At 34.3% G+C, this 16,169-nt stretch overlaps 4 protein-coding genes across 7 annotated transcripts; 3 read left to right on the forward strand and 1 right to left on the reverse strand.

Moving 5' to 3' along the window:
• The first annotated feature begins 127 nt into the window (after positions 1-127).
• On the forward strand, positions 128-1,971 carry LOC121791711. 2 transcript variants are annotated; one of them, XM_042189569.1, is made up of 2 exons: positions 128-1,411; positions 1,731-1,971. In XM_042189569.1, exon 1 carries the CDS (start codon positions 704-706, stop codon positions 1,367-1,369), a length of 666 nt encoding a protein of 221 aa, XP_042045503.1. In that variant the 5' UTR covers positions 128-703; the 3' UTR covers positions 1,370-1,411; positions 1,731-1,971. The 2 variants fall into 2 exon arrangements, with proteins under 2 accessions (XP_042045503.1, XP_042045501.1); XM_042189567.1 differs by having other exon boundaries at positions 131-1,411; positions 1,720-1,971.
• Positions 1,972-2,862: 891 nt separating this feature from the next.
• On the forward strand, positions 2,863-3,869 carry LOC121791712. The gene has a single exon (XM_042189570.1). The coding sequence runs from the start codon at positions 3,043-3,045 to the stop codon at positions 3,667-3,669; it is 627 nt and encodes a 208-aa protein (XP_042045504.1). The 5' UTR covers positions 2,863-3,042; the 3' UTR covers positions 3,670-3,869.
• Positions 3,870-7,226: 3,357 nt separating this feature from the next.
• Positions 7,227-9,800, forward strand: LOC121791708 (type I inositol polyphosphate 5-phosphatase 4-like). The gene is made up of 7 exons (XM_042189563.1): positions 7,227-7,646; positions 7,721-7,808; positions 7,891-8,004; positions 8,093-8,659; positions 8,777-9,040; positions 9,171-9,363; positions 9,471-9,800. The coding sequence occupies exons 1-7, from the start codon at positions 7,547-7,549 to the stop codon at positions 9,573-9,575; spliced, it is 1,431 nt and encodes a 476-aa protein (XP_042045497.1). The 5' UTR covers positions 7,227-7,546; the 3' UTR covers positions 9,576-9,800.
• A 6-nt stretch (positions 9,801-9,806) lies between these two features.
• On the reverse strand, positions 9,807-12,844 carry LOC121791710 (protein NETWORKED 1D-like). 3 transcript variants are annotated; one of them, XM_042189566.1, is made up of 9 exons: positions 12,686-12,844; positions 12,416-12,585; positions 12,109-12,171; positions 11,953-11,972; positions 11,692-11,736; positions 11,316-11,383; positions 10,921-11,051; positions 10,749-10,837; positions 9,807-10,139 (listed from the first exon to the last, which is right to left on the reverse strand). In XM_042189566.1, the coding sequence occupies exons 1-9, from the start codon at positions 12,756-12,758 to the stop codon at positions 10,007-10,009; spliced, it is 792 nt and encodes a 263-aa protein (XP_042045500.1). In that variant the 5' UTR covers positions 12,759-12,844; the 3' UTR covers positions 9,807-10,006. The 3 variants fall into 3 exon arrangements, with proteins under 3 accessions (XP_042045500.1, XP_042045499.1, XP_042045498.1); XM_042189565.1 differs by having other exon boundaries at positions 10,921-11,054; XM_042189564.1 differs by having other exon boundaries at positions 10,921-11,057.
• Positions 12,845-16,169: the final 3,325 nt, after the last annotated feature.

Raw genomic sequence — 16,169 nt, forward strand, 5'->3', positions numbered from 1 at the left:
ATATTTAATGGTCTTACTTGTGTCACATTATGCTATTGCGTCAAGATCGAAAATACTTTAGATTATGACAAAAGCAATCTAATATAACATGCATCTAGCTTGTGGAATAGATTTGTTTCGTGTATGCATTTACATAACACACAATTTTTAAGGTTGTGAGACACATTCATTTTGTTCCAAAATCTGTTGATTTCAGATTGAGAACACATTACATGATGGCTTCTTGCTGATTGAAATGATTATTGATATGGATAAGGACCATGTTGTCAAGTTTTGTTTGAAGATTCTGAGTTGTGATGTAGCATAATAGGAATCAGCTTGACTTTTGTTACAGACCAAAGAAGCTGAGATCACATCACTGAAACAAAAGAATAGATTCGAGGAGCTTGAGTGTCAGCTAAATGAAGCAGAAGGCATCATTTTGGACCTTAGAGAGGAACTGAACCAGGGACAGGATCAACTTGATAAGTTGAAGAAGAAAAAAGTGGTCCTTAAGAGAGGGAGTCAAGAAAATGCAGAAGAGTACAGCTTACCAACTAGGGTCAGAAGTGAAGGTTATGAGCTCTTGGCTTCTACCTTGAACCCTGAACCAGAATTTATTAGCACCATTGGTAAAAATAATTTATTGTCTGGCTGGAGTGCACTCGCTCAAGGGACTCGGGGTTCTGCTAAACAGAATGTAATTGCTTGTTTGGACCAGATAATGGAGTCTGATCAATTTGGGAATGGAGGTTCAGAGAGAACTTGTGCAAATGAAAAAAACTTAGTGGAAGAAACCTTTCCTGATGTAGAGAAACTGAATCAAAATGAAAATGGCACCAATGTAGAGAGTGTAAATGCTGTCGAGCGCACTTCTGTATTAGATGAAAACATCCGATATAGAAACAGTGAAGCTGCTTCTATAGTCCGTCGAAGTGTTAGGAAAAGAAAACTCAAGTTCTGGGATGATGTTATTGCTGCATGTGGATTGCAGGTCAAGAAACCTCGTTCAGGATCTGCAGAATTTTCATGTCTGGGTACACGCAAGATGAAAAAGTGTGCGAAATCTAGCGAAGACCTGCCAGATGGTGATGCTAAAATTGAAAGTCTTGATGTTTCAGAGGTCTCAAAAGAAATTATTAACAATGAAGCACCAGAAAACACAGAGTTGGTTGATGTGCTAGTGAAACAGGATGACCTTGCTGCAACTTCCGAATTGTCTAGTGCATCAAGAATTGAATGTGATGTGGAAGACGGTGCTGCAGAAAAAGCATCGAATCTTAGCTATGGTGATGGCAACAAACCATGTATATATACATTCGACAGGAGATGGCGGAAGAAATCTACGATTCACCCTGAGAAAGTTCTTGATGGATCAAGCTTGTCATGACTGGATCTTGTAAGAAGCTGGCAACAGGTGCAGGCTGATCAGGTTAGCAATTGTTTTAAGTAATAGCCTTGTAGTTCACGCAATGTGCTGATTACTTTGAGATTTGGTCGACTAAAAGGGTAACAAACGACTTAAGAATTTGATAATATATGAATTCAACTGATAGTAAGAGCCCTGTCCCATTGTTGAAATAGGAGACTTTTAGGTTGGAATAATTTTAGGACATAGACGCGAACTAATAGATTATCTCTTGGATTGAAAGAGTATGATTCCTATCATAGATTACTTAAAATTAATTAAAAACTCATGAACAAAACCTCTTGCTGATCTGTCATGTTTTTCACTCCTAGTCTGGGAACAGTTTTTGGATCGTTGAATTTTGAAGAACTCCGAAGCAGTAAGCCATGAAGGATAAAGTGAAGTGGTTTTACATTTATTTGTATTCATGACAGTCACACAAGCTTCAACTCAAGAGAGATGCAGATATGAGATACTTTATCCCTATTTATGATTTGTTTTGCTATATATAACTCATATAGTTGTGATTTCTGTTTATTGTAGTCAGATCTTTCCGATTCGATGATGTTGGTACCAATTCATCATATTCTTGGCCTTTTTCTAATGGTCGAAGAAATCGTATGTAGTTTTTTCACTCTTGAGAAGTATAATGTTTTTCTTTTACTTCTAAAACGTAATCTTGAGCACTATATAAACTCAAACAGTTTCATAGTAGTTCTGTATAACTTGTTCAGTACATATGAAAAACTGTCAAATATTGTTTTTTTCAAAATTTTCAGCATCAAAGTGAGTTCAATAGTGAAACGGTGTTGTTTGATGGATAGTTTTTTTAGTATAGAGCTAAAACTGCTTCTAATCAAGATATTTGAGTCATTATTGAATCATTTTGACTCTATAAAATTTGTCTAAATGGTTTTTATTTTTGTTATCTACTGTATTAAGTATTAATCACTATCCCAAGCAATCGGTGTATGTAAATATGTTAGTATGTCTATTGACGAGGGTTGAAGATGCTCGACTTGAAATTGACATCATACATGTATACAAACACATGCATAAAGTTGTCTAAAAAGATAAAAAGGGAAAAAAGTAAAGCTAATAAAATAAATACTGATAAGCATTGGGTTGAAATGTGGGGTCGATTAGTAGCATCGGCGTGCATTCATGTCCTCCACCAAGCCAAGAATTTCACTTTTTGTTTTTATATTTTCAGTTAAGGCAGCTTTTTAATTCACCCAAAATCCATTCTTGTCTTGAAACAATATAGCAACACTCAATACTGTCTCATTGCCAAACATTTCTTGCTTCAGTATTCATTTTTTTTTCTTTTATATAAAAAAAATTGTATAAAAACTTTCAACAAATGACTAAACAAAGAATTGCAGTGTACTATCATTAAACTAGAAGGATTTCAGAGTGTACTTCAACACATTTAAATAGTCGGTGCACGCCTCAACTCCAAACTTTTTTAAAAAAAAAATGTTTGTTTGAAATTGAAAAGCAATCATAAGGTTGTGTCACTTGTGCTTCAACTTCACTACAAACAATGTCTTCTTGTCCCTCTCTCTCATCTGATGATTACAGCTCCTTCAGGCCAAAAAACTACTCCATCATAAAACACAAGCAAAAAAACAATCACATTATCATTCCATTTGATGTCTCCCTTTCTCTATAAACCCCCCCCCTCTTCACCCCTCTCCTTTTTCAACATGACACACCAAGCCATGTCTAAGTGTGAAAAAATGGCGGCGGGGGACGAGGCCGAAGACCGGGTGAGGGCGGTGAGCTTCGCGGCCGGGACAGCTGCGTTCATGGCTTGCATTGAGCGAGCATTTATGGTGTCTGTGTTCATGCATTGGCGAGTGTGGGCGTTTCTTGCTTTGAATCTCTTGCTCTTAGCTATTCTCTTCACTTCCAAATCGCAAAACACAGAATCCAGCCAAATCCAATCCAAAAATGGCGGTGATGAAGCAGAGATCAAGAGGAGTAAGAAGGCTAGGCATAGGCAGCGCAAGCAACTGCTTCCGACTAGTGGCGGTGCTGCTGAGGAATGCGTTGTGGTGGCGACAGAGGAGGCGCCGCGGGCTGAGGGTGAAGTTGAAGTTGAGAATGGTGAGAATGAGATTGAAGGAAAGTTGGATGAATATGACGAGCTGTCGGAGGAGGAATTGAAGCAGAGAGTGGAGAATTTCATTGCTATGTTTAGGCAGCATTTGATTTGTGATGCTAAGGGTGCCCAAATTGTGGGATGTGCTAATGCGATTGCTTCACGTGTATATTGATTCATCATGTTTTCAAAGTAGTAACCAACATATTTTTTTTTAGAATAGAGCTTTTTTTCGAGCTCATGCTTATTACTACTATTCTTTCTGGAGTAAGGTCTCAAAATGGACAATTGTTAGAGTTTTGAATGAGCCTGTGGGCTTTAGTTTGTATACTTTGGAGTGGAAGAGTATAAAGCTATTATACCTGGTTTAAAGTACTTCTACGTGCTAGAAGGAAGGCGTTTTATTGGGGATAATACGACCAAAAGTACTAGCTGAGGCGTTTTGTCTTGCAAAAAAAAAAGGACATTTTCTGCTCTAACTTACATTTTGATTTGTTTTTATTTTTATTTTTATTGTAATTTTCTTTTCTTTGGTTGTAGTTATGAAATTAAAGTACGTCATGTACATTAATTAGCCTGCAAATTTATCACAAGCATGATTTAAAAAGTCAAGAGATAAAAAAATGGTTTGAACTTGCTCGAGAGATTTTGATTTTTACTTTTTCAGGGTCATAAAACTCCATCCAAAAGATTAATATTTGGTTAGTTGAAATCTTAGGTGGAACCTAGGGTATAATCTCAAACATATCTTGCTATAAAAACCTGAAGTATATATATCAATAAACCCTCTTTATATCAGGACTTTCTTTTCGAAGATTAGATAAGATTTTTATCTTTATTTCTGAATAGAATTTTATCCTCCATTAGATGCAAGTGTAGACGAATTAGATCGTGCATCAAATTCCGAATCAAAATCGCTTTTAACTCAAAGTGGTTTATCTCAATGTTTCTAAATGTTTTTTTTGTTGTGTTCATTTGTAAGATAATAAATTTAACTCAAAGCAATTTTGAGTCGGCATGTTCTAATTTTGATTCGACACAAAGTAATAAATAAATAAAGAATATGGTATATGTCCATGCAATAGCTGCAAAATATAATATTCTCAAACAATTAGTTGTATGACATATACTGCTAAAACTTAATGCCACCAGCTGATTTTCATTTTCTTTCACTTTCTCATTAATAATACTCCTATTTTAACTAACAAAAATGAGGTCGTGGACTTTCTGCAACATAAATATCTCATATATCCCCATCTAACAATTAGACTATCAAAAGTAACAAGATTTGCATCATTTAAAGCAAAACTAAGAAATAGGCAAATTAATATCGACATATTGTTCCCCTATTATTTGGTTTTTCGTATGTTCCATAACCATAATATTTTTGCATAACATATTTAGTGTGTAATCTAATACTAAAACAAAGTAGGATAATAGAATGAAATGGAAAAGTTGTATAAATCTGGTTGCAGCTTTATACCTTCTATCAGATTCATGGAATCATGGAGGCGTATATATTTTGTCCTAAAAAGGTTACTAGCCTTGGCAACCCACAAGTAAAGTATATTCATAATACTCAATAGAGATATTTTTCGTTGATGAGCTAAATATTTCATAAATATACTATTAATTTTGTAAATATCTGCTGATATAGGAAAATTCAAGAAACCTTTTAGAGCTGACCTTGAATCTAGTGATGTTAACTTGGTTGTTGTTTTTTAAAAATGTATTCACCTATTTCTCTCTTCTTCTCTTAATTAAAAACATAAATTTAAAAACTGCGTCATAGTAAATTCGGATTCGAAACATTTGTTCTCGATCATTAACTATTCTACCACTAGATAAACACATTTAGAAGCCTATTATAGTTCATTCGTCTATAATTTGGCTTAATGAAAATGGGTTCTGTAAATAGCGCACGTCACATGTACAAACCTATTTTAGTTCATTAGCCTATAATTTGGCTTAATTAAAATGGGTTCTGTAAATAGCAAATACTAATCAAATAAGGTAATGTTTACGCCTATAATTTTAAATATTTTTTACATATGTATGCACACACTGAAATATGATTTATTTAATGAGCTTTCTTGTGCACGACTGCATTACAACGCTAGCAATAATTTGTGATGGAATTGGATAATTAGTGTATCAACTATCCACCAAAAGTCATATTAATTGAACCACGTATTTAACACTACGGCTAATCATTATTAATCCCAAAGAAAACTGCTTGGAACCAGGCAAATAATTCAACAACCAAATCTTTTCTCCTAAAAAAAGTCTTCTCGTTCCTACCAGATTCATTTTCATTCTATTCTTGAAACCGCCAGATTCTATATGGCCAAGCAATTGAATAGTTGGTTTATTTAGACGAGGAGAAGAAAAAGGAAATAGGAGTAGGTGTTTTTTTTGGGGGTGGGGATCTTAATCGATTAATAAATAAACTAGTAGGTTTTAATTTATATGCCCTAGCCATGATATCCGACGCATATCTCGGATCTCAGATACACGCGATCCAAATGGATCTGCTGGGTCATTTTCAAGTTCATATTAAAAAGAAACATTCCAATATATTTTATAATGATGTTATAAAAAAACTCTAATTATGTGTACATACACAATAAATTTGAAAATAAATTGAGTCGATTTAGAAAAGCTAGTCCCTCGAAATTAAGAAAATTACGCGAGACATGTCTCAACCATGGTATTTCATTTGACTTTTAAGCTTTACGCATAATGTAGTTCTATTATTGGAATTACGTCTAGCGCACTTCTATTTTTAGAATCACATTCACCCACTTTTGACAATTGAGACTAATTTGAGTTCGAAATATCACAATTATCAGATAAAACAGATGCTTAAATCTTAAATTCGTCATTTGGTAGTTGGGTTGATAGCGTGAACTTTAAAATTTCTGTCCAAATTATTCTATCAAAGATGCGCATAATCTCGCAACTAGATTAAACGCCAGCACATAGACAAGTCATTGAATTCTGAAAAATTCTTCATAGTGACTTCAAATAATTAATGGCGCCTGAATACATGCTCTCATACATATACGAAATTTATAGGATAAAAACTTAAAACCTAGTACATTTTATTTACCATCATAAAATGCTACGAATCTACGATGATTAATCTATTTCCCTCTAACTAAGATTAGTCATATAGGGTGTGCTCGAAAAAATATACTATTGATTGCTCTTATCCTATGTAGTGTATGTGTGCACGCTTTAATATAGGAGTACAATACAATATATAAAGCTTTCATAAATTCAAAATTCAACAATCTTTTGAAAGTGATGCGGATTGCGTTGTTGGCTATTACATGCTGATTTCCCTTTCACACCATAATAACTAAGTTAAAATTCCAATCCATTCCTATTTTTTACTATGCATTGGTAAGAAATAGTCAGATATCAAGGTTTACTTAAAATGGTCTTGGTCGTGGGATGTATGTCCTCACTATAAAAAATATAATAAAACCTAGAAGATTGAACGGTTGGAATAGCATATCCCTATCTAAAGCTCTTCCAAATAAAACAATTGCTATTTAAACCAAATGGCCTACAATGTTAATTTCTACGAGTATAAATTATTAGTATTAGATTTTCAAAAGCGTGTAACCCACACACCTAGATATATGATCAACGGTATATCTCCCTCAAAGCACATTACACGGGTAGTACGTGATGAGCACCCCCAATAATCAAACTCTGATTGAGCCATGTGAGGTCCTAATTTGGCTATAGACTCCATTCATCAAACAAACACATTTGACCTTCATCCTCTCTCTCTCTCTCTCTCTCTCTCCCCTTGTGATTACCGATACAACCCCAACTCGAAGAAGGATTCTTTTTTGTCGCATCAGTAGCCTCTTTGCTGCCGGCGATAAATACAATAATAACTCCAACCAAAATCCAGAATTTAGTGGGCAAATGTACTAGTACTTTCTATCATGAAAATCATGAGAAATTTCGTAACCAATTTTGACCACATCATTGCTTTGTGACCGGGGCATGGGCAGTTTATTTTTCTCGCCTACATGGAAAGAAAGCGTCGAAGCTGGAAGTCTAAAAGGTTTCGCCGTTGGTTTTTGAGGAAACAGAAGAAAACCGATCAATTTCGGCTTGACGAATTTTCAGGCATAGTATATATATTTACATATCTATGTATGCATTAGTTCTTCTATGGCATATGTCTAACTAATTAGTTGCAGATGGTGGTGAAGACGAGGAAGATTCTACTGACAACTCTGCGGTTTATTCAACCGAGACAGATCCATGCGCTGCAAACGATGAACTGAGGTTGGTTCTCGAACCAACACAAATCTTGATCAAGATGTGATTTTTTTATCTGTTTTAAATTTGGGTTCATATTTATTTTCAGAGTTTTTGTGGGTACTTGGAATGTGGCGGGAAGGTCACCGGTGGGGAGTTTGGTTGTGCATTTGGATGAATGGCTGAATATCAGAAATGATGCAGTTGACATCTATGTTCTAGGGTATGTCTAAAGTGTAAACTGTCCAAAAACTATAGCCTAAGTTTCATTTTTCTATTTCCCCAAAGCTAAACTGTTTGATCACTAACAGACTCCAAGAAATTGTGCCGTTGAAGGCGGCGACAGTGATCGGTGCGGAGGATCCAACGGAGGCTACGAACTGGAATCAACTAATAGGAGACACGCTCAATAACAAATATGGAGGTTCATGTCCATGGCTACAACCAATGGTGCATCCCATCAATACCAGTGATGATGTACCCCCCATCTCTAACAGAGACAGCCCACAAACAACACCATTTCCTGCTAAAGACAGTGATAGGTACAGATTGATGGCCAACAAGAAGATGGTTGGAGTCTTTATTAGTGTGTGGATGAGAAGGGAACTGCTCAAGCGCTACGATGTCTCAGGCGTTAAAGTCTGTTCCGTTGCGTGTGGTATAATGGGATTTATGGGAAACAAAGGGTCAGTTTCGGTCAGCATGTCTATAGGGGGGGCTAGTTTTTGCTTCATAGCTGCACATTTGGCCTCTGGAGAGAAGAAAGGTGATGAAGGGAGAAGGAATTACCAGGTGGCAGAGATCTTCAAGCGAACTTGCTTCCAGCGCCTACCCGAGGATGGAGACAAGCTTCACCCTTTAACCATTTTAGGACATGAGTAAGTATACCTTCAATAGAATATTGAAAGTGGAAAATTAATAACCTCATCTGTTTCAGTTTATCCAGAGATGGAATTTGATTATATGTTTAATAGGATTATTCTTTTGTAGAGCAGTAGGATATTCTGGTTTGGAGATCTCAACTACAGATTATACCTAGAAGACAACCTAGCAAGGCAGCTAATAAAAGAGCAAGACTGGAGATCACTGCAGCAGTTTGATCAGTTGAGGAGGGAGTTAGAACGTGGTGGCGTATTCCAAGGTTGGAGAGAGGGAAACATAGAGTTTGCTCCCACTTACAAGTACTCTTCCTACAATTGCAACAGGTATTCGGGTGGACTTCCAAGTAGAGCAGGAGAAAAGCAAAGAACTCCAGCATGGTAAACTTATATCACATCAATTCTTGATAGATGATAACTGCAGTCTTGTAGAAAATTACCAGTTCATAGAAACAACTTAATATACATATATTTCTAAATTCCTAAAAGGCAGTGTGGTTGCTAAATGCAGGTGTGACAGGATTCTGTGGTATGGTAAAGGAGTGAAGCAACTTTCCTATTTCCGCAGTGAAATTAAGTTTTCCGACCATCGGCCTGTATCAGCTCTTTTCTCTACTCAGATCATGAAATCGGCAAACACAAACACAAGGTCCCCTGTAGTCTCAGTCCCCACAACCTTCCCAGCCAAAACTCCCAGCACAATTGTTAAGTCTCCTAATCCAACCATTTCCATGCACCCAAAAAATATAAACTTGCTTACAAATCCTAATTCAAAAGAAGAAATCTGTCCTTAACTTTTGTGTTGCTACAGGTAAATGAAATGGACAGTGAAGAGGCAGCAACACCCACATTGCTCTCTTTAATTGAGAAGGACGTGAAAGCTTCGAAAGCAAGTAGACAGACTACTACTATTTGATTCACTATGATGCAGTGATTTTTTTTATTTCTTTTTTTTTGGATGTGTTTATACTGAAAAGCCTCATTTACACCCAGACCACTCCACAAAACACAAACTAAAGTCAGAGCACGTGGTTGGGGAAAAATAGCAAAAACTATGTGCAGTTTTGAAAGAAATCTCTAGATATTGTCTGATGTCAAAGTTTAGATAGGAAACATAACTGATACTTTTTTACAGTTGATATATTCATTATGTGGGGAGCCACCTCAATCAAAGCATTCATATCAAAACTCAGTTCAGATACACGCCAAGAATACTGATCATCAACAGTGCAATTTACATTATTCCACATGATTTTAGGTGCCTATGCCCCAACGCATGTGATTTGACTCTTTGCAATTGCATAACTGGAGTATAAGTTTGTGAAGTTTCAAAGTACTTACAAGATGTTATGTTTCCCCACTAGGCTGAATAATTGCACCAAGTTCCGCTGAATTATCTTCATTACATTGTGGGCATAAAAATCTCTTTTGTAGCTCATCACCAAAAGCAGCACACTTTTCTTCCAGTTCTGAAGTCTGCTTGTTTCCGGTCAAGGAAGAACAAGGGTAAATGGATAAAGGTGTCCTATCCTTGTGCAAAATTACCCAGAAGATTATAATTACGATGAGTTAAAATATTAGAGTAATCAGTAACTAATAACAGGCTATGTAATTTTTCAAGATAGAAGGAACTAAATCTTTCTTACGAGTGTTGACTTAACCATGTTTCAGGTAGAGCAACAAGCCAGAAGATTGGACTACAGTGTAAAAAAGTGCTTGGATAAGACAGGCTATGTACAGTTTGATACACCTTAGGAATCCATTTATTAAACTAAAATGGCAGCAAAAACATATATACACTATCTTAAACAAAATACCAGTGACATAAAATCACAAACTATAAATTATGCATCAATTTTTGTGTGGTATTTCTAGAAGCGAAGAGATTAATCTTTGTTTCCTCTGTAAGAATTTCCAAACTTGACTACATTAAACCTGAGTTGGTTGAATCTAACCCCATTAATTGAATCTGTTAATGTGTTAAAAGGCTTTGATTAACGCAGGATATAGGCCACAGGGTCTGGTTCCGTTTTCTGATTCGGTGATCACCAACCATGTCAATAAACAACAGACAAAACTTAAAGGATATTTGCTCAACTCCTGCAGCTCCATGCTTTCTTTTATAACTGACTCCAGAAGCATTGCTTTTCTTTTCAAATTACTAAGCTCTTCTTGGAGCTGCACAAACACCATTATTTTGTTCAGAGGGATATCTCTCAATTTCTAATTAGGCATCAGATTGGTGATATCAAAAGCTCTACCATGCTGCACATCTCTTTTTCAGCTTTGTACTGTTGTTCCTCCTGGTCACTATGCAACACCATTTGCGCAAGTTCATTCTTAAGAGCCAATCTGGCTTGTTCGCCATCTTGCTTGTGTGTGATTAATGGTCCTGCTTCTGAGTGATACCATAATTACATAATACCACTAAAACGATGATGATAAACAAGTGTTTAAAGCTCTGAAAATAGGAATCAACTAGACTATTACTGAAGCTATCAATATCCAGGAGTCATCAACATCCATTCATCAATTACTAACTTTAGTAAACTTGATTTAATATTCTTCTAAACTTTTTATTCAACAAATCATATATAATGGAATTTGACTTATATACATAATTGCAAATAATTTCCAGTATATATATGACACATACCTCCGGTAGGAGTAGCCTGAGCAGATTTATCCACATAAGAAGAGGAAACTATAAACTCTTGAAATTTCCTACGACACATATTAGAAGTAGCAATAAGTGCAAGAATAGCCTACAGTGGATCAAGGGTAGAAACCAGAAACAAGGTTTCCTGCTCCTCATTTTGATAATATGTAACACCAACCGATTGATTTGTGTCCTAATAGCATGTTACATGACATGCATTACAGAATAAAACTGGCCACGAGAAGCAAAATCCCACACTATCATCCATTTGAAGATGAAAAGTAAATCAATGGGTGCAGATACCTAGTCGTTTAAAAATCATTCATGAAAGAAATTAATTCAAAATATGGATTAACGAAGTGACATAGGGAACCTTATCTCTGCATTTAGCTCAAGCATTCTTGCAATAAAACCATCCCTGTCAAAAGAAGAGGTACATGTTCAACAGTAAATCAAGTAATTATATAGGTAATATAATTGTAATGAAACAGCTCTTATACATGGTACTATAAGATAGAAAAAAATATGTAAGTAAACCTTTGCAAGGATGTGCTTCTGAGTAAACAATAGTATGGGACTATAGACTTTTAATTTCGTAATGAAAACACATAACTAAAATATATACATATCGTACCGCAGGGAGTTCTCTTCACTCTTCACGCCATTGAAGCAATAGCACAATTCATAACACCAGATTTAATCAACACATGGAGCAGGAAATATCAGGCGATGTATGAACTGCATATGAAATGAACTAACGTTGGCACACAAGCAAAAAAGTAAAATACACCTTGAGTTCTGCCAATTTTCCACCAAGTGCTGATACATCAGAGTTAATGAGAGCATTCCTGGCCTGAAACAGATTGCAACAATTATAATTAGGTCAGATAAAAAATCATAGATCATCGTGGCTGCAGAAATGAGTTCCAGCATTTTCCAGTCTAGCAGTCAGATTGAGGGAGAAACATGAGAACTATATTGAAGATACAAAAATATTCATCTACAATGACATCTCCACCCAAATATGACAATAACATACCTAAAGACTGGGGAAAAACATAGTATAAAAATCACTAAAAAAATGCGATAATCTATACCTCTAACGCTTGAAGCGAAGCCTCGTTCATGGATAATTCTACTTCATGGCCTTTGAGCTCTCGATCCGTGTTCTCTCTGTCACGCTTCGCCTCTACAAGCTCCGCGTTTGCTGCATCCAGCTCAGATCTTAGTTCTTCGATTCGTTTCTTCTGATTCACAATTCTTCGCTCTGGAAAATTGTACACCAAAATCGTGAGAAAATAAGCAAAACGAGAATAGTAAAAGGCAAACAAATGTAAACGCAGGAAGTGAAATCCTTCGAGTTCTACCTCCTTGAGATTTTTCTGAGGTGAAATCGCGAATCAAAGTTAGGAGAGGCTTCTGTGAATCGCTTCCCGCCATGAAGTTCTCGACAGCCTTCAGAAATTTTCGAACGGTCTAACAGAAAGGGGTCAAATAGTTTCGCTATTTATAGACCAAATTCACAAAGAGTGACGCTACTTCTTCCCGCGCCAATAAGTGTGTGCGCCTGATGAGAGTAATAAACAAACAAAAAGAGAGAATTGATTAAAATACTTTATTAGTAGCTTTGTTAATTAGTTTATGCCAATCGAGAAGTGGTATCCACTCTTAATAATGCTTATATTTTTTAATTTAATAAATTGTGGTAGTAGTATAAGAAAGATACAATAAAGTATTAAAATATTTTTAGTAGTGATAAGGTTCATCTTAGATAGAAAAATTTATTAAAAATGAAACATGACTAATTTTTATTGATGAACCAAAATATAAAATAAAACTATTAAGTATGGATTGCTGGGAACATAAGAAAATCATAGATATATTGTGCAACCAAAACAAAGGAGCCCAATAGTATTTTTAATAGTAGTATTTTACTAATAACAAACTAATAGGACTAGTATTAATTGGCCCATTTGGCACGAGAATGTTACATGGAGAAAAGCCCATTTACCTTGGTCGGGCCCAGTATTCATTAGTAATCTCATCTGAACGGCCTTGTCCATAAATAATTAGAATTTCTTTATGTAAATATAATGTATCTATTTATTTTAACTTTAAAGAATAGCTTAGTTATACACACATCTATGCATATATAGAAATGGATATTTGAAAAGACTTTTTTGCATTTTAAATTAATTAAAAGAGTGATAAAATTGTATCAACTTTATGTTAAAATATGAACAATATCTTAATGCATAACTAAGATGAAATATCAATCTTATGATTATAAACAGCTAAGATTGATGTCATGTGATAACCAAATTTTAATTAATTATAGCAACCAAAAGTCCAAAAGTAATTATATGAATTAATATGTAAATTAGTCATAATAATCACCTGCTTATTATCGCTTGCATACACACTGTGATCAATCGATTTATTTCCATTTTATCACAAGCATGTGTTATTGTTAATTAGCAATCAAGCAAAAAAAGGAGTTCTAACTTTTTATTAATCACTGTGGATATTTTAGAGGGGTGATTAATCACACTATAATAAATGAAACTGACATTATGTCACTAGCGTAATAAAGATTAAAGAGCGCCATTAGCTTTATCATATGATGAATCGTCATTCTTTATTGATTTGGTTTAGTCCAATCAATTTTCCCTTCAACAAAAAATTGCCCCTAAAAATAAAGTAATCATAATCTAGCAATGAGTCACATGCTCGAATCTTAGGGTTTAAGGTTTTCTAGTACAATAAATAAATTTATGTCACCAAATTTTATACAACCAAAAACTGATTTATTTGAGAAAAACTCAGTTTATTTATGTATTTAATTAAAATATATGGGCGCATATATAGTACATGGAACGTGCATAATATTGTGGTCATATATTAAAGATTTGTGTATAATTTTTTTACTTTTTTGGAACCATAAAATGTAATTAATGCATATTTTAATTCAAATTTGAAAAACAATAGAGAGACAATTCAAATATAAAAATAAAAAATTGAAAATGAGGTTCAAGACTAATCAAGTCTTTTTAACTTATCCACTAACTATATTTATTATTTTAATATATAATTGCTATATCAAAGTACTAATACACCCTTTTTTTTACAAAATTTGTTTGTTTATCATTACTCTTTCTAGTATTCCTATAACAAAAGTTATAGAAAAATGCAAATTACGACAAAGTAACTCATTTTTTTGCGTCATCGTATTTGATAAGGCAATACAAATTATATCTTTTCCCAAAAATGAGGTATTTTTTTTGGTAATGCTAAAAGTTGAGAACACGATCAACTGATTCAACCAAAAAGATATGATCGATTTAAACTAAAATATTTTTTATGCAAATCAAGAGATGCAGATAGAGTTCACTTACATAGTTAAATTCATGCTTTGAAAATATCGGATTCGCTCGAGTTTAATATGACTATCAATCTATCATTAACATTCTGTCAAATTAAATTCATTCAAAAAAAAGGAGTAACTACTTTTAGATGCGTGTACGATTTAAATAGTCATTCGAAAGAACTACCATAATTTAGATACAAAAAAGAGTAATTTCTCCCTATTGACTATTTAAAAGCATGCCTTAAATAACTACTTATGTTTTTGTAGTTGTTTGATTTATAAAATTATAAGCAAATTGCTTGAAAAATCAGAATTTTAACATGATGAAATATTTTGATTTTTTATTTAATATGTTGTTGATTTAGCACACACATATTTCAGATTGATGACGTGGTTGAGTTATTTGCTAGTGTATTGAGAAAATTTATAAATCCATGGGCGATCTCGGCCTTGTAGTTCAGATGTCATATTAAATACAATTTCACTCAAATTAAACACAATAACAAAATTGTTAAAATTCGTTTTTTTTTTTGACAATTTGACATTTCAAATAAAATGAATGGTCGTGCATTTATTGGATGCGTGTACGAGCTCTCTTATAGAGGGCAGCACGTAGAATGTTAGAATAAAAGGAATTGGTCAGTTAGAACTTAGAAGATTGAATCAAGCAATTTTCGACGTAATAGATAAAGTAACAAACTTTAAAAATCAAACCCAAAATTAGGCTCGACTATAATCAAATTGAAATCACACAGCTGTATAAAAGAAGTAGTTCTTTGAAATTTCAAATAAATTGAATAGTCATGTATTAATTGGATGCGTGTACTAATCTAAATTAACCAATTTTCTCAGCTCTTTAAGAACACGTCACTTTAAATAAAAGTATTATTAGTCACTTAAAAGTTAGATATGATAAAAGGTAATGTTGGAAGAGAATTTAAATTCGTTTTAAGAATAGTAAATATATAAGTAATTGGCCGCGTAATGTTCAAAGTTTTAATGGCTGTAATTTATCAAGATAAAAATTAGAGTTTGATCATATTGAAATCATACGAAACAACTACCAATTAAAACTAATTATGTGAGGTTTCAAATAAAAAGTACTCCTCCGCGGTATTTTTATGCAATAATTGAAGGCGTGTACGAATCCAAGTTAATTAAGGGGGTGTTCGGTTGGCAAGATTAAATCTCATGATCAAATATGTATCATGTTTGGTTCATAAGATTGAACCCCTCAACTTAATCCTAGATGGATAGTCCCATGATAATTAGTCATAGCCTCCCCCTCCAACTAAAATAATCCCACAACTTAATCCTAGATGGATGGTCTCATGATATTAGTCATGGCAACGGAACGCCACCTAATTTTATGAGCTCCCATTCATTGGCAAAATTCATTCCATTTCACTATTAAAGTTAGAATATGCATCAAACATAAATCGCAAAATGCATCTCATTTCATTATTGATTTCACTCTAGTGATA

Source organism: Salvia splendens, unplaced genomic scaffold (genome assembly GCF_004379255.2).
Source record: "Salvia splendens isolate huo1 unplaced genomic scaffold, SspV2 ctg879, whole genome shotgun sequence".
Classification (NCBI taxonomy): Eukaryota; Viridiplantae; Streptophyta; class Magnoliopsida; order Lamiales; family Lamiaceae; genus Salvia; species Salvia splendens.